This window comes from Bufo gargarizans, unplaced genomic scaffold (assembly GCF_014858855.1).
Source record: "Bufo gargarizans isolate SCDJY-AF-19 unplaced genomic scaffold, ASM1485885v1 original_scaffold_993_pilon, whole genome shotgun sequence".
NCBI classification, from domain to species: Eukaryota; Metazoa; Chordata; class Amphibia; order Anura; family Bufonidae; genus Bufo; species Bufo gargarizans.
In genome coordinates this window covers 270-27,025 of record NW_025334786.1, presented here as the reverse complement: position 1 = coordinate 27,025, position 26,756 = coordinate 270, and the positions used below count along the sequence as shown (strand labels likewise).

Genomic DNA, 26,756 nt, shown 5'->3' with positions numbered 1-26,756 from the left:
ACATGAAGGGCCCGCCTCCATGGCTCTGAACATGAAGGGCCCGCCTCCACGGCTCTGAACATGAAGGGCCCGCCTCCACGGCTCTGAACATGAAGGGCCCGCCTCCATGGCTCTGAACATGAAGGGCCTGCCTCCATGGCTCTGAACATGAAGGGCCCGCCTCCATGGCTCTGAACATGAAGGGCCCACCTTCATGGCTCTGAACATGAAGGGCCCGTCTCCATGGCTCTGAACATGAAGGGCCCGCCTCCACGGCTCTGAACAGGAAGGGCCCGCCTCCACGGCTCTGAACATGAAGGGCCCGCCTCCACGGCTCTGAACATGAAGGGCCCGCCTCCACGGCACTGAACATGAAGGGCCCGCTTCCACGGCACTGAACATGAAGGGCCCGCCTCCACGGCACTGAACATGAAGGGTCCGCCTCCAAGGCACTGAACATGAAGGGCCTGCCTCCATGGCAGTTGTGATCACACCAGGGGAATTAAAAGTTGGCTATTTTGGTCATATAACTGCATAACCATCACCCCAGGTAACCTTACACTGCTCCCCTCATCACCTATATAGAGCTGTTAGCAGTTTGGGATCAACATTTCTAACAGATTCTCGTTAATTTTGAATGGCGCTAAAATGTTAAAGCAGTCCTGCTGTCGATGCTCCTTACTTCCCTGAACGGCAGGGCATTTCATGTGACAGACAGGTGAAAGCAGCCCCGACACAACGCGTTTTAATTCACCTTCATCAAAGACGCTGAAACTAAAGTTCATGAATGTTGTTTAATCTTTCACAATAAATTAAAATGTCAATGCATTCTCTACGATTAATACGGTTTTATGGTCAGCTGCTGGAAAACACAGTGCAGGAACAGGCGACCGTCACAGCCGCAGCAGTTACATAGCCACATCTTTCATGATTGTCAGCACTGGCAGAGAATCCTGGGAGTTGTAGTCCATATAACATCTATGGCACCTGATTGAGCTCATTCTTGTTGGATTTTTAAATGAAAGGAAAAAAGTTGAGTTAACTCTGCTCTGTAACTGTTATTTACACCAATATTCACATATGTATTAGAAAAACAAACATTAAATTACAGCTAATTATCTATACACAGATTTCTGTACATGTGTAGCGCAGTTAGTAGGAAATGGCCAGGACGTGAAGAATTCCTGACTGGTCAACTGGAAGGATCAAAGGTGTTGGACACATTTATAAGTGCTTTCCTCCATAAATGAGACATTGGAATCAGTTGTATCTACTGTAACATAAAAGCTATCCTTACATTCAGTGTGATTTTATTTTAATTACTCAGTAGTGATTGACACGTGGGTGGCGGTAGAGTCTAGTGCTGGCTGTTCGATGCAGTTATGATTGTCCACACAATATTTAAAGGGGTCCTCCTTTTCTGGTACATATATCTCAAATAATAGAGCACTAGACTGCTTAAAGGGGTAGTCCAAGAGAGAGCCACTTTTCAAAATGAAGCGGGCCAACGATGAGCTGAGCCATGGGTCCAGCTTCTGAAACCCTTGGCAATCAGCTGTTAATTTTGGTTAAAAAACTGCTACAGGGAAAATATAGTATTTATAGTTTTACATGGCAGCCATTAAGTCGCCATCTATTCACCAGAGTAGGAGCTACCGATACTCAGCGGCTCTACGCTCTGACCAATAGAGCGGTGTCCCAATCAGGACACCCTCTTCATGAGGTCCATATGCCATAGGATTGTCTACAATTCCATTGCTCAGTACTGCACATGATGGGCAAGTCATGCAGGTCAACCATGTTCTTATGAATTCTCAATCAAACGAGGTGCTCACCTATCAGATGCTGGACCATTGCCCTGTAATCTATGTCCACATTACATGCTGTTAAAATGTGGCCCCTAAGGGTCCATTCACACGTCCGCAAAATGGGTCCGCATCCGTTCCGCAATTTAGCGAAACGGTGTGGACCTATTCATTTTCAATGGGGCCGGAATGTGCTGTCTGCATCCGCAATTGCGGACAAGAAAAGGGGTTTTCTATGAGAGTGGCAGAACGCACATTGCCGGTGTCCGTGTTTTGCGGATCCGCAAAACACATACGAATGTGTGAATAGACCCTAAGGGTACTTTCACACTAGTGTTTTTGTTTTCCGGTGTTGAGTTCCGTCACAGGAGCTCAATACCGGAAAAAAACTGATCAGTTTTATCCTAATGCATTCTGAATGGAGAGCATTCCGTTCAGGATGCATCAGTTCAGTCCCTTTTACGTTTTTTGGACGGAGAAAATACCGCAGCATGCTGCAGTTTTATCTCCGGTCAAAAATACTCAACACTTGCCGGAATGCCGGATCCGGCATTAATTTACATGGAAGTGTATTAGTGCTGGATCCGGCATTAAGTGTTCCGGCAAAACGGACCAGGCTTTTCGGTCTACGCTTACCGGATCCGGTATTTCAATGCATTTGTCAGACAGATCCGGATCCGTCTGACAAATGCTATCAGTTTGCGTCCGGATTGCCGGATCCGGCAGGGCAGTTCCGGCGACGGAACTGCCTGCCAGAATACTCTGCCGCAAGTGTGAAAAGTGTTAATTTTCCAGGTTCACAACTTCAAGGAAAGGAGTTGTTTATCCTGTCCATAATCTTTGGCCTTTCATATGGATGGGACAATCCCCTTCTCTAGAGTGTGATCATGTCTACTGGTCTGTTATTTGAACTATTATATTTCAGCAGAGCCCCTTTAAAACATCATGGTATTCATGAGGAGCTGCTACTGCTCACAGTATTCATGGTCAATACCAGGGATACTTTTTTGGCCATTAACTACCTAAGAGAAAGTGCATTTTGAGGAATGTCCAAACTGTATACACTTCCATTGAATTCATTGGGCAGTTAAGACTTAAAACTCTGCAACCACCCAGGGTTACTCAGAATGGCAGGACGATGGACATTAGTAGGCTTGTGTCTTTTTCAGAGGACCTCTTCAAAATGTGCTACAGACCTGTACATCTAAAACCTTCTCTCATCGTACAGTGGAGCTGCATTCAGTTCTTCCATTCGTTATGGCTTGGCAGCTGGATATGGCAGTGCTAATCCTTTTTTTATAAGGAATTTTTCAAATTCTAAGCTTTCTTAGGGGTTCTAGTGGCTGACTCAGAAGGCACTTTGGTTGTCACATGATGTCCACAAAAAATTCACAGGGGTTTCCCATGGCCTTCTGAAAGGATTGTCGGCTTCCGGTCAGTTCTGGGGGAACACTTCCAAGCTCTCGGACAGGGGGTCCCCCTGGGGGTCCGCTGGTTCCATACACCTTGCTCCCAATCTTTGGCAGGCTATAAAGTGGGGGTAGACCCGGGGGACCATGAGAGTGGTGGCTGCTGCGGTGACTGCGTTCGCTACGTGGCACTGAGCTATGACTCCGGTGACTATGTTGGCTCACTGGCCTTTCACTTTTTCTTCCTCCGCTGCTGGGGGCACGATCAGATCCGCTGCCACTGCCAGTGGACTTGCGGTCCTTCTCTCGGCCGGATGATCTTTTTCCCTCTCTATTGCTGCGACTGGAGCCACTGCTTTTACTGCCTGTAAAAATGAAATAAGCCCAAATATTAGGATGTGGTACTGATACACGTATGTCACATCGTTCATGCAATTTCTCTGATTTGGGCTACATTTCTGCAGTGTAAATTGGTGATATTATACTGTATATTATTACTTACATGCAGAAGGGTAACTTTGGGATGATCATCATGAGATGAATACACTGGATATTCATTTTGATTGCTAAAGTACAGCCAGAATTTTTCAAGTTTCAGGTCGTATGAGACTTTTTATAATAGGCAGGGATCGCATCATACTATAAAAAAAAAATGGAATACTTACCTACCTGAACCCCACCATTTCAGCGATGCCGCTCCTCTCCTCCCGGCCACTGCAACCTTGACATAACATTTTTGCCACAGCAGTGTTGTCACACACCATAGATGACCACTGCAGCCAATCACTGGCCTCAGCGTTATATGGTATGTGAGGCCTTTGATTGGCTGCAGTGGTCATGTGCGGTATAAGGCCTGTCATCACTGTAGACGGAACAACAAAGCCATCAGGTAGAGCAGGGCAGCAGTGCTGAAATGAAAAGGGTCCCTGACGATAAGCATAACATTTTTTTAATGATCTGATTCCCTGCAGATTTTTTAAATACATAGATATCTCAAACCCTTAACGTGCAATTATATCGCCATTCAACCACACGAGGATGTGGATCAGGATGAAGGGAAATGTGCAAGACCAAGACAATTATAAATTAATGTGTGACATTAACCAGGTGTTCAAGATGTGGATGGAATACCACTTTGGACAATTAAGGACTACCTAGATCATTAAAGGGATTGTCCAGCCTCTGGTCTCAACTTCCTGGTCCGATCTTGACACACATTAAAAGCCAGTTCAACCAATCACAGACTTACGCAGGTCACCTCAGTGACTGGCTGAGCTGGCATTTCCTGCGAGTCAAGAGGGACCAGGAAGGAGAGCACTGGAATGGAAGGATGGGAATGGATAGATGAGCGTCCCTTATTTGTTTTATACCAATCTGAACTGGTCAAAAAATTGCCACTCCGAACTGAAACATACCATATATGTTTATAGCGATTGGAGATAAAACCCATAAGAGTCAAATGATGACATTGTGTCTGCCTGCAGCCACCACTAGAGGGAGCTTACTGCATACAGATTTACACAGCTACCAATGATACAAAAGGGAAGGGGTCTATGACCCTTACGGGCTCCGACATTTCTTAATCTGACTCTGCTACAAGCTGTTGACTAAATTAACAGTATATGCCATAAAGGTCAAATAAGTCCCACCTCTGGAACCCACACTTATCTCATAAACCTGGCATTGTCGTGCCCCGCTGGGAGTGGCAAGGAGGGCGCTCCTTACTGTTATTGTACTTCCGAAGGTCACCAATGAAGTGCACCCAGATATGTATTAAAGACAGATGACCAACAGTGCAGACGACTCTCTTCCTAGTACTATTTTTGAAACCATTGCATTAACAGGTTAGTATCATTCTTAAAAACAAAGGCGAAGTATCAAACACTACAGCTTTGATCATAGACCCTCAGAGATCAGTAAAAGATGAGTCAATATGAATGGTTATAAACTAGCAAAGAAAGAGACAGACACACTTTTACCATTTCCCAGTGAGACAGCGGGCTGGGAACTGCAGGAAGGGAAAAGATGGTGGAGAAAAGGTTAATAGTGTACAAACTGAAACATAAATAGCCTTATTAAAGGGGTTATCTAGGAATTCATAAAACAAAATGACTGAAAACACCTAAATGTTACTTTAGTATAAACACATTCCCAAATAGCTTTTATCATTTATAATGGCTTGTTTTCTCTAAGGGGCAAGGATGAGGGGGAATAAAATGGCCGCCATCCTATTAGCACACACAGAACCTGTCCTAATCACACAGGAGGACAAGTTACTAAAGCGCAGTGAGCTAAAGAGCTGCCTCATCCTCCTCTCTGCTCTGCCTGTCATGAAGTATAATCTTACATACAAGCGCTGGTCCTCATTAGCCACAGCCCCCACCCGTCCTCCTCTCTGTACCTTCACTTCACTCCGTTTCTACACACACAGCTGGAGATGTTATCAGCTGAATGTAGGATTGTAATTCATGACAGGCAGAGCAGTGAGGAGGGCGGCAGAAGCTATTTAGCTCACTGCTCTGAAGTAACCCGTCCAGCTGTGTTATTAGGACGGGTTTTGTGTGTGCTAATAGGGCAGCGGCCATTTTATATAGAGAAAATTAGTAATTATAATTAATAAAAGTTATTTGGGAATGGGTTTATACTAAAGTAAGATTTAGGTGTTTCCAGTAATTTTTTTTTAATGAATTTCCAGAGCACTTCTTTTAATAAGCCTCTTTTTGTTTCAGTTTGTGCATTATAAACCCTATCTTTACCATCTTCTGCATTTCCCTTCCTGGGAATTGGTAAAAGTGTGTCTATTTCTTTCTTTGCTACTTTATAAACTGTTCATATTGGCTCATCTTCTGCGGATCTCCGAGGGTCTATGATCAAAGCTGTAGTGTTTGAGACTTCTCCTTTACTTTTAAGAATGACACTGAGGGCTAATTCAGACGGCCATATGTGTTTTGCGATCCGAAAATTGCGGATCCTCAAAACACAGATACAGGCCCGTGTGTGCGTTTTGCAATCTGCGGACCGCACATGGCCACCACTCGCATAGAAATGCCTATTCTTGTCCGCAATTGCGGACAAGAATAGGACATGATCTATATTTTTTGCGGGGTTGCAGAACGGAACTACGGATGCGGACAGCACATGGTGTGCTGTCCACATCTTTTGCTACCCCATTGAAATGAATGGGTCCGCACCTGTTCCGCAAAATTGCAGAACAGGTGCAGACCCATTCATATGGCCGTGTGAATGGGCCCTTACCTCTGCAAATATTAAAGGGGTTCTGCAGTTTGTTTGAACTGATGATCTATCCTCTGGATAGATCATCAGCATCTGATCGGCGGGGGTCCGACACCCGGGACCCCCGCCGATAAGCTGTTCGAGAAGGCAGTGGCGCTCCGGCAGCGCCGCGGCCTTCTCACTGTTTACCGCCGGCCCAGTCACGTCACGACTAGTATCAACTTGCCTGGGCGGGGCTAAGCTCTATTCAAGTGAACAGAGCTTAGCCCCGCCCAGGCAAGTTGATAGTAGTTGTGACGTCACTTGGCCGGCGGTAAACAGTGAGAAGGCCGCGGCACTGCTGGAGCGCCTCTGCCTTCTAAAACAGCTGATCGGCGGGGGTCCCGGGTGTCAAACCCCCGCCGATCAGATGTTGATTATCTATCCAGAGGATAGATCATCAGTTTAAACAATGTACAGAACCCCTTTAAGTTGTACCCATCTTGTACTGCCCTTGAGTTGATAAATCATGTTTTCTATACCACGCATTTAGTATTCTATATACTATAAGCACACCTGTAAATTCCTATACCATTTTGGAAGATGTAGTTTCATTATATTAAACTCATGGTCTAAACACTATGGGGGATATTTATTAACACCATCGTCTCTGCACCACCTGCATGAGATGTGCCACAGTTATTAAGGGGCGCAGGCGTTTTAAGTGGGTTGTAACACCATTAAATGTAATTTTGCTATTCAGGATAAAAGTCATGTTACTTTTGTCATTTACTTTCTCTTACAAAAACATTCTACGTGTGAGATATTCTATTTACGCTATTTTCCCCTACACCCATGACGGCACCCTTGAGAGACCGCCTCCTTCATCAGGACAGGAAGGCTTGTGGAAAGCTCATAAGGAGGGGCTCTGCCCCTATAGCCTCAGTTAGTTCCGGTTTCCTGTCCTAAGGATAGGACATGCGGTGGAGAGCTTAGAGAATTAGGCTGCAGGAGCCCAGCGCATTATTGCTAGTGTGGGTTACATGGTGCGGCGTAAGACTCCACTAGGAGCCGCCTGCCAAGTCTGGGGCAGTGTCCTTCTGGGTCTCGGACTTATGGTTAAATTGTCGAGCTGGCATTTTCAGTGCAGTCCCGGGACTGTGAGGTAGCCCCGGCACGCCGGATCCTCCTGGCTGTGTTTGGGAGATCTAGGGCCAGTACTGCTTCTTCTGGCTTCCACTAGCCTTACAGAGGCGGGGGGAGGTCATTTTCTTTTCTAGGCACGCTCTCTGCGCAGACCGGAAGTTGCGGGTTGCGACTTTCGGTATTTGGAACGCATGTAAGTTCCAGGTAGCCAGCGTTCTGGAAGCAAGATTGCGCATCCTCCCCATTAAGGCCGCATCTGATACGCCGGCAGGGACCCGACCTGGGTTGTTTGGACTTCATCCAGGTAGTTCAACCTCCTTCTCAGTGTGCGGTCAGAAGGATCCCCAGCCAGCCTGTTAGCATCCCTAGGTGCATATGGACGCTCTATCTGGAGACATGGAAGAAGAGAGCGGTCAGCGCGCTGATGTACAGGATGGTCATGATGGCAGACCGAATACTAAAGAGGCCCCTAGGAAAGCCACTGCTAAAGTTAAGGGAAGAGAGTGTGCCGTCAGCAAGAAAAAACTCGCCTCCTCCTGGTCTAAAATGTTATGTCAGCATTGTGCTAATAAAGTGGTAGAGGAGGAATCCCCATCATTACTTCAGAGCATCAAAGAGATTGTCAAATCTGAGGTCTCTGATTCTATCAAAATGTTTAACCTCCCTCAACTGCGGGCAAGCAAGGTCATTCTAATATCATATCTGATAGTAAATCTTCCAAGGAGAGTGAGCAAGGAGAGATCCTAGATAGTTCAAGATCCTCCTCGGATTAAGTTTCCTCGGGTAGACCTTTATTCCCCCCTGAGGATACAGATTCCTTACTCGAGGCTATTAGAACCACGAAGAAGGTGGATGAATCCAAAAAACAAAAGTCCATTCAAGATATAATGTTTGGGGATCTGGGTCACAAAACATCTAGAGTCTTTCCGTTAAATGAAAATTTAAAACATTTAATTCAGAAAGAATGGAAAAAAACTGATAAAAAGTTTTTTATTCCCAGAAGTGTAAAAAGAAAATATCCCTTTGATAAAGGCGAGTCATCCTGTTGGTATTGCAAAAATCTAAAAAATATCTGCCTTGCCTTTTGAGGATCTTGGCGCCCTAAAAGACCCAATGGATAGAAGGGCTGAGCTATACCTTAAAAAAGTTTGGGAGGCCTCTACTCAGGCCTTTAAGCCTAATATAGCCACTACCTCCGCTGCCAGATCTTTGAAATTGTGGCTTCAGGATTTAGAATCCCACATCCAGAATAAACCTCTAGGGACCAGCTCCTAAGTTTTTTCCCCACTATACTTAAAACGGTCGACTTTATTTCAGATACATCAGCTGATGCATTAAGATTAAATGCCAGATCCGCCGCTCTTTCCAATTCAGCTAGAAGAGAGATTTGGCTGAAGGGATGGTCTGGGGACACAAGTTTGAAAAACAAACTGTGTTCTATCCCATGTCAGGGTGAATTTCTGTTTGGTTCAGTTCTGGATGACCTCTTGGAAAAAGCCTCTGATAATAAGAAAGGGTTTCCCATCTCTAATACCCCTAGGAAGCAGAAGTTTTTTCAGAAAAATAAGAGAAGTTTCAATAAATCAAATAAAAAGCAAAATAGGTGGAGAGATAACAAGGGTAGAGGGGATAGAGGTTTCCTCTTTAATTCCCAGTCCTTTTCAGGCCCCAAGTCTAGCCAACAATGACGGTTACTGTCCTGTGGGGGGAAGACTATTTTTTTTTTCTTGGGCTTGGGGAAAAATTTCTGCAAGCCCCTGGATAAATGGTATCGTGAAAGACGGTTTTCGTCTACAGTTTATCTCTCCCCCTCCGGAAAGGCTAAAAATTACAAGTTTACCTCAAAATTCAACAAAAAACCTAGCTGTAAAAGAGGAAGTGTTTTCTCTTTTAAAGAAAAATGTCCTAGTTCCTGTCCCAGACTCAGAAAAAGGAAGGGGTTTTATTCTTCCCTTTTTCTTGTACCCAAGCCGGACAGTTCCTTCAGAATGATCATAAATCTGAAAGACTTAAATCAATACCTCATCTACAAAAAATTCTGAATGGAGTCCGTGCAGTCGGTAATAAAGCATCTTTTCAAGGACTGTGTCATGGCCACCTTAGACATAAAGGACGCTTACTTATCATGTTCCTATTCATGCTAATTTTCAGAAATACATCAGAGTAGCTGTGTCTATGGAAGGTTGGAAGGTCAGGTACATCATTTACAGTACAGAGCTCTTCCGTTTGGAATTTCCCAGGCTCCAAGACTTTTTACAAAGTTAATGGCAGAGGTCATGGCCCACATAAGGGAAAAAGACATTCTCGTTATACCTTACCTAGATGACTTCCTGATAGTAGCAGAGTCTGTGGAACTTCTATCCTCTCATCTGCTGGAAGTGGTAAACATTTTATTAAATCTTGGATGGCAGATAAACTGGGAAAAATGCAACCTAAACCCTTCCCACAAATGTGTCTTTCTAGGTTTTATCCTAGATTCAGTAAATCTACGGTGCATCCTCCCTCAGCACAAAGTAGACAAATTAAGAGAAGACATGCGAGTCTTGGTGGCTTAAAAAAATCTAACTATCAGACAAGAGATGGCAGTTCTTGGCAGAATGACCTCCACAATTCCGGCAGTAGGTTGGTCCATGTTTTGCTCCAGGACGCTGCAGTGGTGGATCCGAAGAGAATGGCATGGATCATTGTCCCCGCTGGACACCCCTCTCCCTCTCACCCCGCAGTCCTTAAACTGGTGGCTACAGCCTTCAAATCTGTCTCAGGGCTTCCCCTGGATTCTGCAAGAACAAGTAGCCATAACCACGGATTAGTGTTGCTCACGAATATTCAAATTGCGAATTTTAATCGCGAATATAGGCACTTCTTCATGCGAATTTTCGCAATCAAGAAAATAATGCCTGGAGATCATGAATTCGCGAATTCTCGAATATATGGCGAGTATTCGCCCAAATATTCGCGAAATATCGCGAATTCGAATATTGCCCCTGCCGCTCATCACTACCACGGATGCCAGTCCAACTGGTTGGGGGGCATTCTGTCAGTGGGGGGTGCTGCAGGGAGTTTAACAGAAAGCCAGGATTCCCAAAATGTCAGAGAACTAAGAGCGGTGCTGCTAGCCTTAAGAGCTTTTCTGCCCAGGTTAAAGGGAATAGTAAAAATACTGTCAGACAATGCTACGGTGGTCTCCTACCTAAACAGACAAGGAGGTACAAGATCAGAGAGTCTTATGTCCTTAACCACAGAAATTTTTCTATTTAATCATTCCTTTCATCAAAGCAGTACAACTGAAGCAGTACAATTGAAAGGAACAGAAAACAAAGTCACAGATTACCTAAGCAGAAACCATTTGGATCAAGCAGAATGGTGCCTGAATCAGGAGGTCTTTAACCAGATAGTTCATCTTTGGGGGTCATCCTCAGATAGACCTTTTCGCAACCAAGCAAAACAGAAAATGCAGTCTCTTCTTTTCCCTGAATCCAAGAGATTCTCCATCAGGGATAGACACCTCCTCCCTTCCTTGGCCGGATCAACTTCTGTATGCCATTCCTCCTCTGGGACTTCTTCCAAGGTTATTGCAGAAGCTGAGGCAGGAACAGACGAGGCTCATTCTAATTGCACCCTACTGGCCGAGGAGGACCTGGTTCTCTTGGCTAAGAATCCTATCCCTGACGGATCTTTGGATTCTTCCAGACAGGCACGATCTGTTATTCCAGGGACCTGTCTATCATCCAGAAGTAAAGAAACTTCACTTGGCAGCTTGGCATTTGAGGGGGAAATATTAGAACGTAGAGGTCTATCCAAAGAGGTAATTTCCACCCTATTATCCTGTCGAAAAGAGGTAAACTCCACTATTTATCTTAGAGTATGGAAGACTTTCTTAAGATTTTTGGGGACTCCCGTTGATCCTTTGAGTCCTCCCCCTATGCCTAAGGTTCTATATTACCATCAAGAAGGCCTCAATAAAAACCTTAGGCTTAGCACCCTTAAGGGGACACTGACAGGCCCTATAAACATATTTAGTTATTCCTATGCAGTCATAGTATTCCAATGATATAAGAGTACCCCCGTCCGCATTTGAAACCATGTAAAAACAACTTTATATTCATCTGTCAATCACATTCCTTTGTGCCCATGGGGCGTTTTTTCTCCTACCTTCGTGCCCAGCTGTAAACTCAACTGTCGATTACTACCGCCGCCCAGCTCATTATTATTCACTGCGCTGGGCGGCTCTTACATCCTGTAAGATCCCGCACATGCCCGATAGAGACTTATGGGCATCGGCCTCAATCGGACCATCTGCGCATGCGCCGGATACCTGTATCCGGCACGTCACAAGCAGGAAATTTAATGCGCCTGCGTCCCTTATTCTTCTAGGCGGCTGCTCTCTGTGTCTCCTGCTGCACCTGCGCTCGACTAGAAACTCAGTGAGGGCGGAGAGAAGAGTAAAAGCAGCGCAGTGAATAATAATGAGCTGGGCGGCGGTAGGAAACGAAAGTTGGGGCGCGGCTGGGGACAAAGGTAGGAGAAAAAACGCCCCATGGGCACAAAGGAATGTGATTGACAAATGAATATAAAGTTGTTTTTACATGGTTATAAATGCTGACAGGGGGTACTCTTATATCATTGGAATACACTTTAAAAGACCTATGACTGCATATGTTTATAGGGCCTGTCAGTGTCCCTTTAAGGTACAAGTCTCTGCTTTGAGTGCCTTTTTTGATTGCCCAATTGCCAATCATCCTTGGATTAGGAGGTTTTTTAGGGCAGTTAGTAGAATTAAGCCTGTATTCAGGTCGTCTGTCCCCCTGTGGGATCTGAATCTAGTTCTCTATAGGTTAATGGAGCCTCCCTTTGAACCATTACAGGATTTACCCATTCAAATATTATCCTTTAAATCTGCCTTCTTGGTGGCCATCACCTCAGCCAGAAGGGTGGGGGAGATTTCTGCCTTTTCAGCTTCCCCTCCCTATACAAACATCTTGGAGGATAGAATGCTTATTAAACTGGACCCATCTTTTCTGCCTAAAGTGGTCTCTCTCTTTCATAGGTCTCAAGATATTGTTCTCACATCTTTGTGTCAATCCCCTAAAAATGAGAAAGAAAAGAAACATTGTCTAGATGTCAAAATATACCTGTCACATTACCTGAATGTCACCAGTCAGTGGAGGAAATCCTGTAGGCTGTTTGTACAATTTGGGGGCAAAAATAGGGATAGTATGGTTACATCTAGGACTCTAGCCAGGTGGATAGTAGGAGCTATTGTCCTGGCCTATTCCTCAGCAGGGCAGGTTTCCCCATTAAATTTTGGTGCTCATTCAACCAGATCCATTTCAGTTTCATGGGCAGAAAGGGCTAATGCATCTTTAGAGCAGATCTGTAGGGCTGCCACATGGAAGTCTTTCCTTCGGTTGGAAAGTATTGCAGGGGGTAGTCCCCCCCCCTAAGCTAGTTCTATTCTAGTCGTCTCTCAAGGGTGCTGTCATGGGCGTAGGGGAAATTCAGGATTACTTACCGGCAATCATTTTTTCCATGAGCCCATGACAGCACCCGGGATTTATTACCGCCCTGTATTTGTTGTTTCATATCCTCGAAATACAAAAAATACAAAAAAAGTACCGGTGTATATATAAATAAAAATATAACTAAAGATAACAAAAAATAAAAATTGCTAGGACAAGTTCTCGCATATTAACCTATAGGGGCAGAGCCCCTCCTTATGAGCTCTCCACAAGCGTTCCTGTTTCCTGTCCTGATGAAGGAGGCGGTCTCTCAAGGGTGCTGTCATGGGCTCATGGAAAAAACTATTACCACTAAGTAATCCTGAATTTTCGCTTTTTAAGATGCATTTTTCACCCAAAAGTGAGGAGAATCGCAGGGCATTTTATAACGCGAATACTAATGAGCGATTTTATTATGGAAACACTCATTAGTACTGCAGGAGGTGCACGGAGCAGTGAGTGTATCGCTGCTTATGCTGGCTGTACTCACCACTCCCTGGTCTTCTTCCGGGCGCTGCGCTCTGCTGTGTTCTGACTGCATATAGCTTCAGGACGTAGTGCACATAGGAGTGCACTGTGACCTGACGTTGTGCGATGTCAGGTTACAGTGCAGCACTCCACTGGCAGAAGACCAGGGAGCACTGAAAAGTGCTCTGGATCTGCAGAGTGGCAGCGCCGTCCTGAGACAGAGAGGTAAGTTGTTTTATTTATTTTACTGTCTGATCTGAGGTCTGATGAGAATTGGGGGTCTGATTCTGATTGAGGGTCTGATCTGAGGTCTGATGATTGGAGATCGGATCTGAGATCTGATAAAGATTGGGAGTCTGAGTGGAGGGTCTCATCTGAGGTCTGATGAAAATTGAGGGTCTGATCTGAGTCCGATGAAAAATAATTTTTTCTTATTTTCCTCCTTTAAAACTTAGGTGCATCTTATGATCAAGTGCGTCTTTTAAAGCGAAAAATATGGTAATTCATTATAATGGCACCTTCTGTATAGTAATGTCCATTTACACCTACTAAGGCGGTCACACATGCTCAGTTCCATCCTTCAACCCTTCAACTGTCACCAGCTGTATCTAGCAACAACAAATCCATGTCTTTCTAAAAATAATGTGTAATATAACGATTCATGCAGTGACTTTACTCCCCTGCTGGCTTTAATGGCAAGATAACCAGATTAAATGATTGCAATACCTCGTCCTCATACAGATTCATGGTTTCCGAGCAGCAGATCGCTGTTTAGACCACACGATCTGCTGCCCAGAAACTATGATCAGTGATGCCTGCAATAATTGACAGCGCTTTGCTCGTTCATCGGGTGTTCGGTGGCACATTTACATGGGCAGATTCACTAGAATGGTCGTTTCCGATAATCTGGCCAATTATTGGCTCACGTAAATGCAGCTTTAGTTTGAACTAAAGATAAGTTAAAATGCCTCTTAGGCTTCCTTCTTATAATTTTTGTGGCTTTTTTTTTTGGGGGGGGGGGGGGGTGTTTGCATTCCATGCATTTTTTTTACAAGCATTCTTTGGTGATGTATTATACGAACATTTTTCACATATGCCTTTTCTGCAGTATGCTGCATATTCAAGAAAAATAAAATCCAGGAGCACAAAAAAATGCATGAAAAATGCCACAAAAACACACTGTAGTGCATTTCAGATTTGCCTATTGCCTCATGGCTAACACATGACCACAGTGTTTAAAAAATATGCCAGGAAGTACATTATAAAAATGCCCTCCAGTACATGTGAAAAAAAGACCTGCTGATTTTTTGACAGGTCTTGTATTCCCCCAGAAAATAATGATACTGGAGCATATGTTCTTATTCATTCATCTCCAGGAACAATAAGAGAGGAATGGTACAACATAGAGTTTTAAGAAATGTGCTCCAGAATTGGCATCAGGTGTGGTGACAAGTTGTACTTATTCTGTTAACTGTGTACTATACGTGTTAAAGAGGTTTTCTAAAGTTTTTATATTTAAGGCTTTTCCACAGGATTTACCAGATTGTTGGGGGTCTGACACCCCGCACCCCACCGATCAGCTGTTCCGGAGTAGCTCCTGCAGCGGAAGTGGGTGCTGTAACTGCACAGCTCCATCTATTGTGTAGTGGACAGAGCTGGTTACTGCAGCATACACCTCAATGGGAGCTGCACCGCAATAACCAGCATCATTAAATACACAGAGGACAGAGCCAGGGGTGGACTGGCCATAGAACCTACAGGGAAACTTCCCCCTGGGCAGATGCCCAGGAATGCCACCTGAGCCCTCCTCACGACCGCCAGCCAGAGAAGTAATGGTCTAAAGCTCCCACAGTTAATACTGGGGCATCAAACACTTATGTAGTTGGTTGCTGGCTGCAGGTGCGCTCTTGACTCCTAAATGCAAAACGGAAGCTTTTAAGAGGCATTCCGTTTTGCTCCGTCCTAATACTTGTCTATGGGGGCACAAAACGGTTCTGTTTGTTTCCATTATACATGACGGAAAAAATAGTCCTGTCGAACAGTCGACAGGAACAAACTGAAACAAACGGAACCATTATGGCGCCCCCATAGACATGTATTCAGAGGGCGCAAAACGGAATGCCTCTTAATGGCTTCCGTTTTGCATTCCATCCTAGAATTCTTTTATATTCCGTTATGTGAACCCGCCCTTAAACTGACAAATCAACCAAACGATTGTCGGGAGAGAAGCATTCCCTCCCATGAATCACCTGCTCGCTGGAGAAGGAGACCACTGCTATTACATGCAGCGATCTTCTCCTCAATAAAGGGATGAGCGATAGTTAATGCCTTATCATTGTTTGCTGGCAGCAGAGCGCCTATTACACGCCATGATCTGTCACCGGCAAACAAGGATTTTTAAACATGTTAAAAGATCCCAATTGGCGGCAGTATTATACTGCCAGAACGCTCGTTAGCGATCATCTTAGCTATTATCTATCGGTGTAATAGGGCCTTTAGAATAATATAGAACTGCAGTAAAGTGAATCTGTACAGACCAAGAAGTGGTGCCTATTATTAGGCCTAGTGGCTAGTGTTTAGATATACACAGCCTGTCCCAAAAAAAAGTTGCCACAAAAAAAAAAAAAGGTCACACACTCTAATCTAATATTGCTGTGGCAGTGTTTCGATAAGCTTCTGCAATGTCACAAGATTTATTTCCATCCAGTGCTGCATTAATGTTTCACCAAGATCTTGCATTGATGATGGTAGAGTCTGACTGCTGCGCAAAGCCTTCTCCAGTACACCCCAAAGATTCTCAATGGGGTTAAGGTCTGGACTCTGCGGTGGCCAATCCATGTGTGAAAATCATGTCTCATGCTCCCTGAACCACTCTTTCATAATTTGAGCCCGATGAATCCTGGCATTGTCATCTTGGATTATGCCCGTGCCATCAGGGAAGAACAAATCCACTGATGGAAGTAACCTGGTCACTGCAGTATGTTCAGGTAGTCGCTGACCTCATTCTTGGAGCACATACTGTTGCTGAACCTAGACCTGACCAACTGCAGCAACCCCAGATCATAGCACTGCCCCCACAGGCCTGTACAGTAGGCACTAGGCATGATGGGTGCATCACTTCATCTGCCTCTTTTCTTACCCTGATGCGCCCATCACTCTGGAACAGGGTAAATCTGGACTCATCAGACCACATGACCTTCTTCCATTGCTTCAGAGTCCAATCTTTATGCTCCCTAGGAAATTGAAGCCTTTTTTTCTGGTTTGTCTCACTGATTAGTGGTTTTCTTACGGCTACACAGCTGTTCAGTCCAATCCCTTGAGTTCCCTTCGCATTGTGTGTGTGGAAATGCTCTTACTTTCACTATTAAACATAGCCCTGAGCTCTACTGTTGTTTTTCTTCGATTTAATTTCACCAAACGTTTAAGTGATCGCCGATCACGATCATCCAGGTTTTTTCCCCCCGACACATTTCTTCCTCAAATATGATGGGTCCCCAATATCCTTCCAGTTTTTTATAATGCGTTGGACAGTTCTTAACCCAATTTTAGTAGTTTCAGCAATCTCCTTAGATGTTTTCTCTGCTTGATGCATGCCAATGATTTGACCCTTCTCAAACAGACTAACATCTTTTCCACGACCACGAGATGTGTCTTTGGACATGGTTGTTTAAGAAATGAGAAGCAACTCATTGCACCAGTTGGGGTTAAAAACCTTATTGCCAGTTGAAAGATAATTGTCCATGCAGTAATTATCCAATAGGAGGCTCATAACTATTTGCTTAGTTAAATCCAGGTGGTGTTTTTTTTTTTTTGGTAGGCAGTGTGGATAGTGACATGTAAAATAAAAAAATCTTTAAAAATATGTTAAACTTAAAAACATGATTTAATCAATAGGTCATTTTCTGATGACACATTCCCTTTAAGTTCCCAATCCGCTCCTTTGCAACTCCAGCGCTGGAGCTATTCCTGAACAGCTGAACAGTGGGGATGCGGGGTGTGAGACCCCTGCTGATCAGATATTGACAATCTATGCTGAGGATAGGCCATCGAGCTAAAAATCCCCCTTTAAGTGTGTCTCAGCAATTCCAACCAATAATATTCTCCTACTCATTCAGGTCACTGTTCTCAATTATGGGCGGTATTATAGTGGTTAGTATTGGTAAAATACTGTTATTTAGGGAAGATTTTCCATATTGTAAAATGATGAGTATAACACTATGATGTGCAGTCAATTTATGATTGTGGGGACCTGACCTCTAGGAACCCCAACGATACTAAAGCTACTTTCACACTGGCGTTTTGGCTTTCCGTTTGCGAGATCCGTTCAGGGCTCTTACAAGCGGTCCAAAACGGATCAGTTTGCATTCTAATGTATTCTGAATGGAAAAGGATCCGCTCAGAATGCATCAGTTTGCCTCCGTTCAGTCCCCATTCCGCATCTGCAGGCAGACACCAAAACGCTACCTGCAGTGTTTTGCTGTCCGCCTGATGAAGCAGAGCCAAACGGATCCGTCCTGGCACACAATGTAAGTCAATGGGGACGGATCCGTTTTCTCTAACACAATCTGGCACAATAGAAAACGGATATGCTCCTCATTGACTTTTAATGGTGTTCAAGACGGATCCGTCATGGCTATAGAAGACATAATACAACCGGATGCATGCGGTTGTATTATTGTAACGGAAGCATTTTTGCAGATCCATGACTGATCCTCAAAAAACGCTTGTGTGAAAGTAGTTTAAGAATAAAGGAGCTGCAGAGCATATTTACAGCTGCACCCCCTTCTATATTTTCTCTGTACCACGGCACTGCTGTCCACATGGGGCTGTACTGTAGTTCCCCCGTAGAGTAGGTGGCCTTGGCCCCACTGTGCAGGGAAAAACTGTGAAGGGAACACAGTGCTGACTTACTGGTGGGGGTCCCAGAAGTCAGACCACACAATCATAAGAGGTGCCATATCCAAGGAACTGATTATGTTTTTGGGGGAACTGTGCATCTTAAGGTTGTCCTTACATGGTTGTGGTCCATCCATGGTAGTAGCATGCAGATAACCACTAATGGCCTGGGTGAATCTGCACTTGCCGTGCTCTGTGTTGCAAGTACATGTGCAGCCTGGCTACTAGGGGTAATGCGAATGCGGCTACCCTGTCCAGGTCATACCATGTACGGTCAGCTTAACTGGGGCATTGTGTGTGATACCTACCAGGTATCTATGGCCAGCTTTATAGGACTAGTTTCTCTCTTTGATACCAGCTATCTAGAAAAGGATGGCTTACAGCTGTGGTTGCTTGGGGGAGGAAAGGAATGGTCTCAGGAGGGTGAAAGAAGGGCCACAGGATATCTGAATGGACATGCTTGGACTCTGGTGTTAAGGTCAGAGTTGTTATCTTACCGATGACCTAGATTCCTCCATTCCTTCCATGCATCCTTCAGTCTAATGCTTGCTCAGCACAAAACAAGGGAATAACACAGTTACTAGTAGCAAAGGATACAGTAGGGGATAAAGGAGCAGGTTATTATCGTATAGTATTGTAGAAGAACACACACCTCCATAACCGTGTCCTTACTTTAAGAGGTAGACCAGAATTAGATTACCATGGTTACTTTCTCCAAAAACAATGCCACACCTTTCCACCGATTGTGTGTAGTACTTGTAGCCTACCACATTCACTGAAGCTGAGCCGCAATACCAGGCGTAACCCATGGGCAGGTTTGCCGCTGTTTCTGGGAGAAGGCAGCCATGTTTTTCGATTTCTGACCAACCCTTTAACCAACAACCCATATACTTTCTAAGTTCTAAGCTGCCTTCTCATGCAAACTTTGAATACACCTTCTGCACCCCTAGTTGAAATAGAGAAAGGTTACTCCAACCTGTTCATAATGATTTTCTAAAAACTGGCTAAGCATGCCGTTCTCATGCCCGATGCATCTGCATAACCAGTCCTAGATGCACCACAGACTGCCCATTATCCATGTGAGCAATGCGTGGCTTTCTGTCTGTAGGAGGCAGTACTGATCCATGAGGAGTTCCATCATGGACAATGAAAGTGGTTTTCAAGTCACACTATGGATAATGCCGACAAATGTTTACACCGTGTATGTGTATGAAATGGGAGCGTCATGCATGCAACACAAAAGAAAGCATGAAGTACAGGCAACAAAAAGGATAGGGGCACCGGAGAGGCCTTTAGGACTTACCTTCACTGTGCTGGCTTCCTGCACTGCCACTGCCATAGCTGAATCCTGGCTCTTGGTATGTTGAGGGGAAGCATGGCGGTGCTAGAGGATACTGGTAGGGATATCCCTGACCTATAGGCCAGGGAGCAGCTGACTGCGGGAGGGGAGCCAGTGTGTCCTGATCAGACGTACCACTGGACCCATCGTTAAGATTTAGTGCTGCCACATCTGATGAGCAAATACAAATTACTATCAGTTATTTCCGGAAAAAATACATGATCTTAAATAATAACTGTGTGCTCTCATGGAGTCACGGTGGCCCAAACAAATATGGCTGCCAATCAATTCACAAAAAAGAAGCTTTGACACTGAAAAAAAAACATTTCTTGGTGAATTCATAAGACACCATTCTCATCGAGTCTGAGAGCAACATGGATGAGAGCATCAGGCCTGAAAAAATAAATGGTCTTTGTGGCAGCCATGGTCATTAGAACTCCATTCATGATATTTTATCATTTTTATTCTATAGGAATAGAGGCAGAAACTACATATATGACCTGGATATTTTGGTTCGTAAATGGGATAATGTCAACATCACAGAGGACTGCATGGCCGACCAAACACAATGCTGCTTTACACAGATCCTGGGTTCTTAACCTTTTTGATTCAATGACATATATTAATTGCACTATAAGTTTATAGGGGTTGTAAGCAGTGTCAGACTGGGGTACCTAGGGCCCACCAGTAAAATTAATTTTGGGGGCCCACCGTACGGATTCCCCTGTACCCCTGTGGGCCAGTCCGAGCCTGGTTGTAGCTGTTCTGCCACCATAGTGTTTGCCATCACTGTCTAACCTGTGGGATCAGATTACTGGGGCCCCTACCTCAGAAGGAAGAGTCTGCAGCCCCAGTTAAGGAGAATCGGTCACTAGATTTAAGGGCACTAAACCACCAGCACGTCCTTACTTACACCCCAAAGGTGACCGTTCTAAATGTGCCCCTCTCAAAACTGTCCGTTATAGCATTTTAAAAAAAGTTATAATACCGCACACACTGTATGTAAATCACCAGAACAGAGTCCAGCAACATCTGGTGCAGTATGAAGGATGAAGCGGAGGACGGTACGCTTTCAGTGCGCATGCACCAGAGGTGATTTTCAGGTGATTTACATACAGTACAGTGCACACAGGTTTAGATAGCTAAAACCCTGCATTTTAATGACATGCTGATGGCCTAAAATCTACTGATAGATCGGCATGAATCCCATAAGTCTGGCCACCCTTGATTATAATAAGGCATATCCTACCTATTTGATATAACATTATTAGTATTAGGTATACACCGTTTAGGATAGGCAATAAATATCTAATTGTTTGGGGCCAACTTACTGGGACTTTAGGCTACAGTCACACGAAAAACGGACACATGGCCAATTTTCAATCAGTTTTGCATCCATTTTCTGGCCATCTGGCCATTTTAAATATCCGTTTTTGCATCCGTTTTTTAACAGCCGCTAAGAATGGATGATTTTTGTTGGCTTTTTTTGTTTGGTAAAATCCCAACCCCTGCAGTAATGATGTCCCCCATAGTAGTAATAATGTTCCCCATAGTGGCCCCCAGCAGTAATAATGCTCCCCATAGTGGTCCTCCACTATAATAATGTGTGTGATATTTTTTTTCAAGCTAAACAAAAAAATGAATCAGCTCCTCCAGTTGCAAGCACAGAGGCAGTCGCTCCTCTCTTGATGCTGAAATATCTGCCGAATGACCTGCGCGTAAACGTGATCATGTCACCATGCGCTCCCAGTATGATCACGCAGGTCCTTCGGCATAAAGAGAGGAGCGACCGCCTCTGTGCGTGCAAGTGGATGAGGTGAATACATTTTTTTAACCCCCTAAAAGGCCATTTTGCATGAGTGTACCCATTTGCACTCCTGTCTAACGGCCCTTAAAAACGCTCTGATTGATTTTAATGGGGTCCACCTGGCCGTGAAAACAACCAAAAATAGGACATGCTCTATTTTTTGATGGCCGCTATTCACTGGCCGTTAAAATAATGGTCATGTGAATAGCCCCATGTGAATGCAGCCTTAGGGGAGTGCGACCACCCCATCCCCTTCACTGTTTACCAGGCACAATGCTGTTCATTTGATAGCAGCTCAGTCCCATTCAATGGTGATCGCCCCTGCCCCTTTAGTCAGCGCATCAGTGAGGGTCCCACGAGTCGGACACACACCCATCTGTTGTTATCCTATCTCACGTGACCCACAAAGATGATGCCCTAGTTGGAATTAAAAGGGTTTTCAAGGACTATGCCAATCATGGCCTAATAGTGATTTGTGTGACTTGTGATGTGCTATCTAAGAAAGGCTATGTTCACACCTGCATTTACTTCCATCGCAGGCTCCATAATAAAGATGGACAAAATAATGCAGCATGCTGAGCTTTCTTGCTAAATGCTGAGCTCCATCATAGCAACCCAAAGGACACCATTATAGTCAATGAAGTCCGTCAGGTGTCAGCTGACTATGAAAATAAACTGCAGCGATGTGAACAGAGCCGTACGAGTAATGAACAGACATGATGTAAATGGTTGTGTCCTACCAGTTTGGTCGCGGTTGATTCCCACTACATAAACCTCTATGAAAGAACGAGCCTACAGCGCCCTGGTCACTATGATGCAGGTTAAGAACCCAGCTGTCCAGCCATGGTGTGGAGCTAACAATCTAGTTCTTCTCAATACAGACAAATGACAATATCCAGCAACACGATGAGACAGGGAAAGTGGACAGGCATGTAAAATGAAAATCCTTCTCTAGTGTCGCATTGATGTGTAGACAAGAATCAAAGATGTAGGTGCCATATCACATATCAAAGAATGAAACCATAAATGCCACTGCTGGATGGGGTTCGCTATGGTACCATGCAATTCCCACATTATCGACTATGTGATCTGCTGGGTTCATTGAAGCTTTAGAAGTCAGATTCTGCTCTCTCAAGCCTTGTGCATATAGACATGAGACTATATGGTGGCACACGGGTCTGTATGGGTCTGTATACTACCATATAGTACTTCTGTGCTGCACCCTGTCCTTTACAACATCTCCAAAGTACATAAGGTGGAGCATGAATCAGAATTACAGAGAAATCGGACAGAAAAAACAGAGAGGAAATGTTGCTTAAAGGGGTTTTCCGGTTTGCATCAACATCCTTTATAATAATAATTTATGAAATTCGCTGTCATTTTGTAATGTGTTTCTTTTATCTGTATTGCTCCTATCTTCCATTCTGGGCTGTGGTCACATGACCATGTCCATGCAGCTCTGTCTTATTTCCTGTGATGTTATGTCCATGGGCGGGGCAGTGATAGGGGAGTGTCTATGTAAATAGCTGGGAGGGAGGAGCTATAAACTAGCTCAGTGTTGTTAGGGGCGGTGCTGAAGCTGTGGCAAAGGAAGGAGAAGTGCATCATGGGTTTGGTTGGATACAGTAACAGGAAGTGCTACCTACAGGATGGAAACCAACCAGAGGGATTACTTTGCATGGTGAAAATGGGTCAGGAAGGTCCAATTTGTGAAGAAAAAAAAAAAGCATGGGAAGATGCACATGAGGTACTGTAAGAGCAGCAGCATATCTGTTAAATACCACAGTAGTCCCGGAAAACCCGTTAAAGGAAAAGTTCAAATGAAAAGAATTGTCTGCTTTGAATAATCTCTTTTCGTTAGAATGATCCCCTGACAATAAGCTAACTACAGGGTGTCCCACTGCTAGGCCCCATCGATTTGCTGTAATCTGTAGAAGCAGGTGTTCAATTTCCATGCAGCGCCACCACAGGAACAACGAAGCATTGAATAGCACCCATTGAAATCAATGGACGGGCCATGTAAAGCAGAGATGTGCTTGAGCGGCTAGCAATAGCCCTTCAAAACTAAGTTTTGGTTTGAGGAATGTTATAATTGGTTTAATGCAATGTTGTGGCATAAATGTTTTATTTTCTTTGCTTGGCTTGATAAGACACAAAATCTATTGAGCAATGGGACACTAGCCATAGGGGGCTCCATTTCTCTACTGTTAAGAGTCTGTGAGATTCTTCAGTCTTTGCCAGTCATAGTATCTGTCATGGTGGTCTACAGCATGCGACCCTCCAGCTGCTGCAAAACTACAGCTTCTGGCCTGAGGAGGTCAAGGCATGGTGGGAGAGGTAGTTTCACAACAGCTAGAGCTCTACATGCTGGCGTCCCTTGATCTATCATAACTTCTCTACTAACGTTCATCCACTTTCAGCAGCACTCCCCACCACTTCTATATGAACATTGAGGTTAGACTGGTACTCACTACCACACAGGTCTCCAAATACATAGTAGCACTGTTCTGAGAAGGTGATCTTGTTAACTGTGTGTCTGAGGTAGCCATGCTTCAACATACTGCTTGCATATTTTCTAGCTTCTCGACGCTCTTTGAAGCCTTCTACGTGAGTGTATAACCAGTCTACGACATCAGCACCTGTGGGAACAACCAAACAATTACAAATAATGTACACTAACATACCAATATTACAGTGATCCCAACTGCAGTACCCCAGATCCGGGGGTATCTCCAAATGTTTGTAATCTATTGTCATGTTATGTATTTTCATTTTTACACCATTTTTTCCAGCAGAATAGGAATGTTTGGCAGGAACGGGGCTAACCACCCTATTCCTCCCCTCTTGATAGTAGGCTGGTCAGGCTTCCTGCCAGGAGGGGGAGCTCCAGTCTAGCTAGGAAGAATAGAGAGACAGTTCCTGTTCTGATAGGAAACCAACGCTCCAGAGTGAAACTCAGTAATCAGATATTATTCTCCTGTGAGAACAACCTAATTCTGTCTCAAGAAAACATTCTGTCTCAAGAAAACACTTTAGAGAAAAGACAGCAGAGTGATCAGTGAAATACAGCTTTACAGACACTGCTGCAAAGTAGTGGACAACAGCTCAGACACCACCACCTACCCAAACCATTGCTAGGCCAGACTAACATCAAGTCAGTATTACAGTGGACACCTATATGCAAAAGTGCTTGCTAGTGCCAACCTACTGTTATCCAACCAGCAACCATACCTCCTCATCTAGTGCCAGAAACTGCACTTTGTATTTACTGCTGCTGGATGTGTCACAAGTTATGCCCTAAGTAAAGAAAGACTGTTATACGTTTACTTCTGGCCTGATTCTTCAAAACTACATTTTCACTGCATGCCACTCCTCCGCACTGGCTCCTCAGGTGCTCACTGCACAAAGAAAATGAGAATCCAAACTACTACATAAAATCTCACATGACCAGAAGGCAAATTCAGCTTTGCAGCACTGAAACAATGAATGGTGTTCTCCAGGTTATGCTTCAAATGCAGGAGGAACTGAACATGTGGAAGTGTGCTTTCTTTTGTTGGGGGAAAAATGCAATATTTAGGATAAGTTGAGCATGTAAAAAAATGCATTTTGGGGCTCAGAGAACCCCTTTATATCTTTAAGTCTTTATTGTAAGAACCTTGCAATACAGTATAGTGTTTGGTACCTGTGATAGGAAAATTAAAGGGGCCATCCGATTTTAGAAACAACTCCACCATGTGCCGGGCCTTTCGCAGGTAATATACTTACATTGCTCCCAGCGCCGCTCCTGGTCCCCGCATCGCGGGTGACTCTAGGGAGGCTCATCCCCGCCTGCCATTGGCTTCCCCCCCCCCCCCCGACACCAGATGTTTTCATCCGTGTACAGAGAGAAACAGCAGCGGCGGTGCGGGGACCAGGAGCGGCACGGGGAGTGGGGTAAGTATATTACCTATGAGGGGCCCGGCACATGGGGGGGATGTTTCTGAAATCGGATAACCCCTTTAAGCCTCCATAACCAGTGAACCAGCTGAGAAAGGTGGGTTCTATTGTGTGTGGGGAGCTCCCAACTCACTCCCAACAGATGGGAAAAAAAAGGGCGAAAATATTCACTTTGGCCGATCCTTTTTTTTTTTACCCGACATCATCTATTGGGAGAGAGTTGGGAGCTCCCCACACACAATAGAACCCACCTTTTGTTCTCCCGGTAGATAAGCTGCAGACCAAAGTGTCTGACAGTAGCTTTTTCCTCTCCCTCTATTGAGTACACATACACGTTTAGCCGAACTGAACTGAGGGACTCTGGAGAGATAGCTGTCGGCTGAACAATAGTTTGGCTGACAGCTGTTGAATGCATATGGCCGCCTGGTATATTGTGGTAGACTGATGGGAGTGGATACATCTGTATACAGCACTGTAGGTATGTTATTTATAGAGATGAGTGAATCAAATCCAACGAAGTGGAATTTGATCCGAATTCCAGGATAAATTTGTTTTGCAGCAAAGCTGAATTTCCTCGTGCTTCGGGGTAGCGAATCAATTTAACCTAAAATAGTGTAAAAAAACTAAAAAATAAATCATACTTACCTCCTCCATTTGCTCGCAACGGTCCGCCCACGCCATCTTGATTGAAGATCTCGGCCGAAATCTCGTGCGTGGTGATGTATGACGTCACCACGCAGGCCGGCTTGACAATGTCATCTCGGGCCATGCAAGATTTTGCGCAAGATCTTCAAGCAAGATGACAGCTGGCCAGTTGCGAGCAAATGGAGATGGTAATTATAATTGAAAAAAAATTCTGTTAATTTTAAACTGTATTATTACTCTCAGATGCCGCGATCATGTATGAACGCAGCATCTGAGAGGAACGCAGCTCCCTGTTATTGCACCTGCTGCTTACAAAAACAAAATGCATCTCGTGATGAAGAAAACATTTTTATAAGATTCAGCGAAGCAGCCGAATCAAATTTTACAAAAGTTCGCTCATCTCCAGTCAATTACATTCCGAATTATTGGCATAAGCCGAGAACAGCCAATGAACAATATACATGGACCTCAATGGTGTGGGAACAGGATTCTATTCATACGACTACTTTACAATTCAGGGATACAAAAGACCTCACACAGTGACAAATAATGACCCATGTACAGCTGTCCGACACAGAGGAAGAAAGCGGAACCTGATCCGGCCATGTAACTGAT

General features: G+C 44.5%; 1 protein-coding gene across 1 annotated transcript; it reads right to left on the bottom strand.

Annotated features, from left to right (window-relative positions):
• Positions 1–2,274: 2,274 nt before the first annotated feature.
• On the bottom strand, positions 2,275–24,199 carry LOC122924288 (segment polarity protein dishevelled homolog DVL-1-like; the record flags this gene model as incomplete). Its single annotated transcript, XM_044275241.1, has 3 exons — positions 2,275–3,558; positions 19,718–19,924; positions 24,032–24,199. Coding segments are annotated over 3 exons (782 nt in total), but the record flags the coding sequence as incomplete, so codon positions are not given.
• Between the last annotated feature and the right edge of the window lie 2,557 nt (positions 24,200–26,756).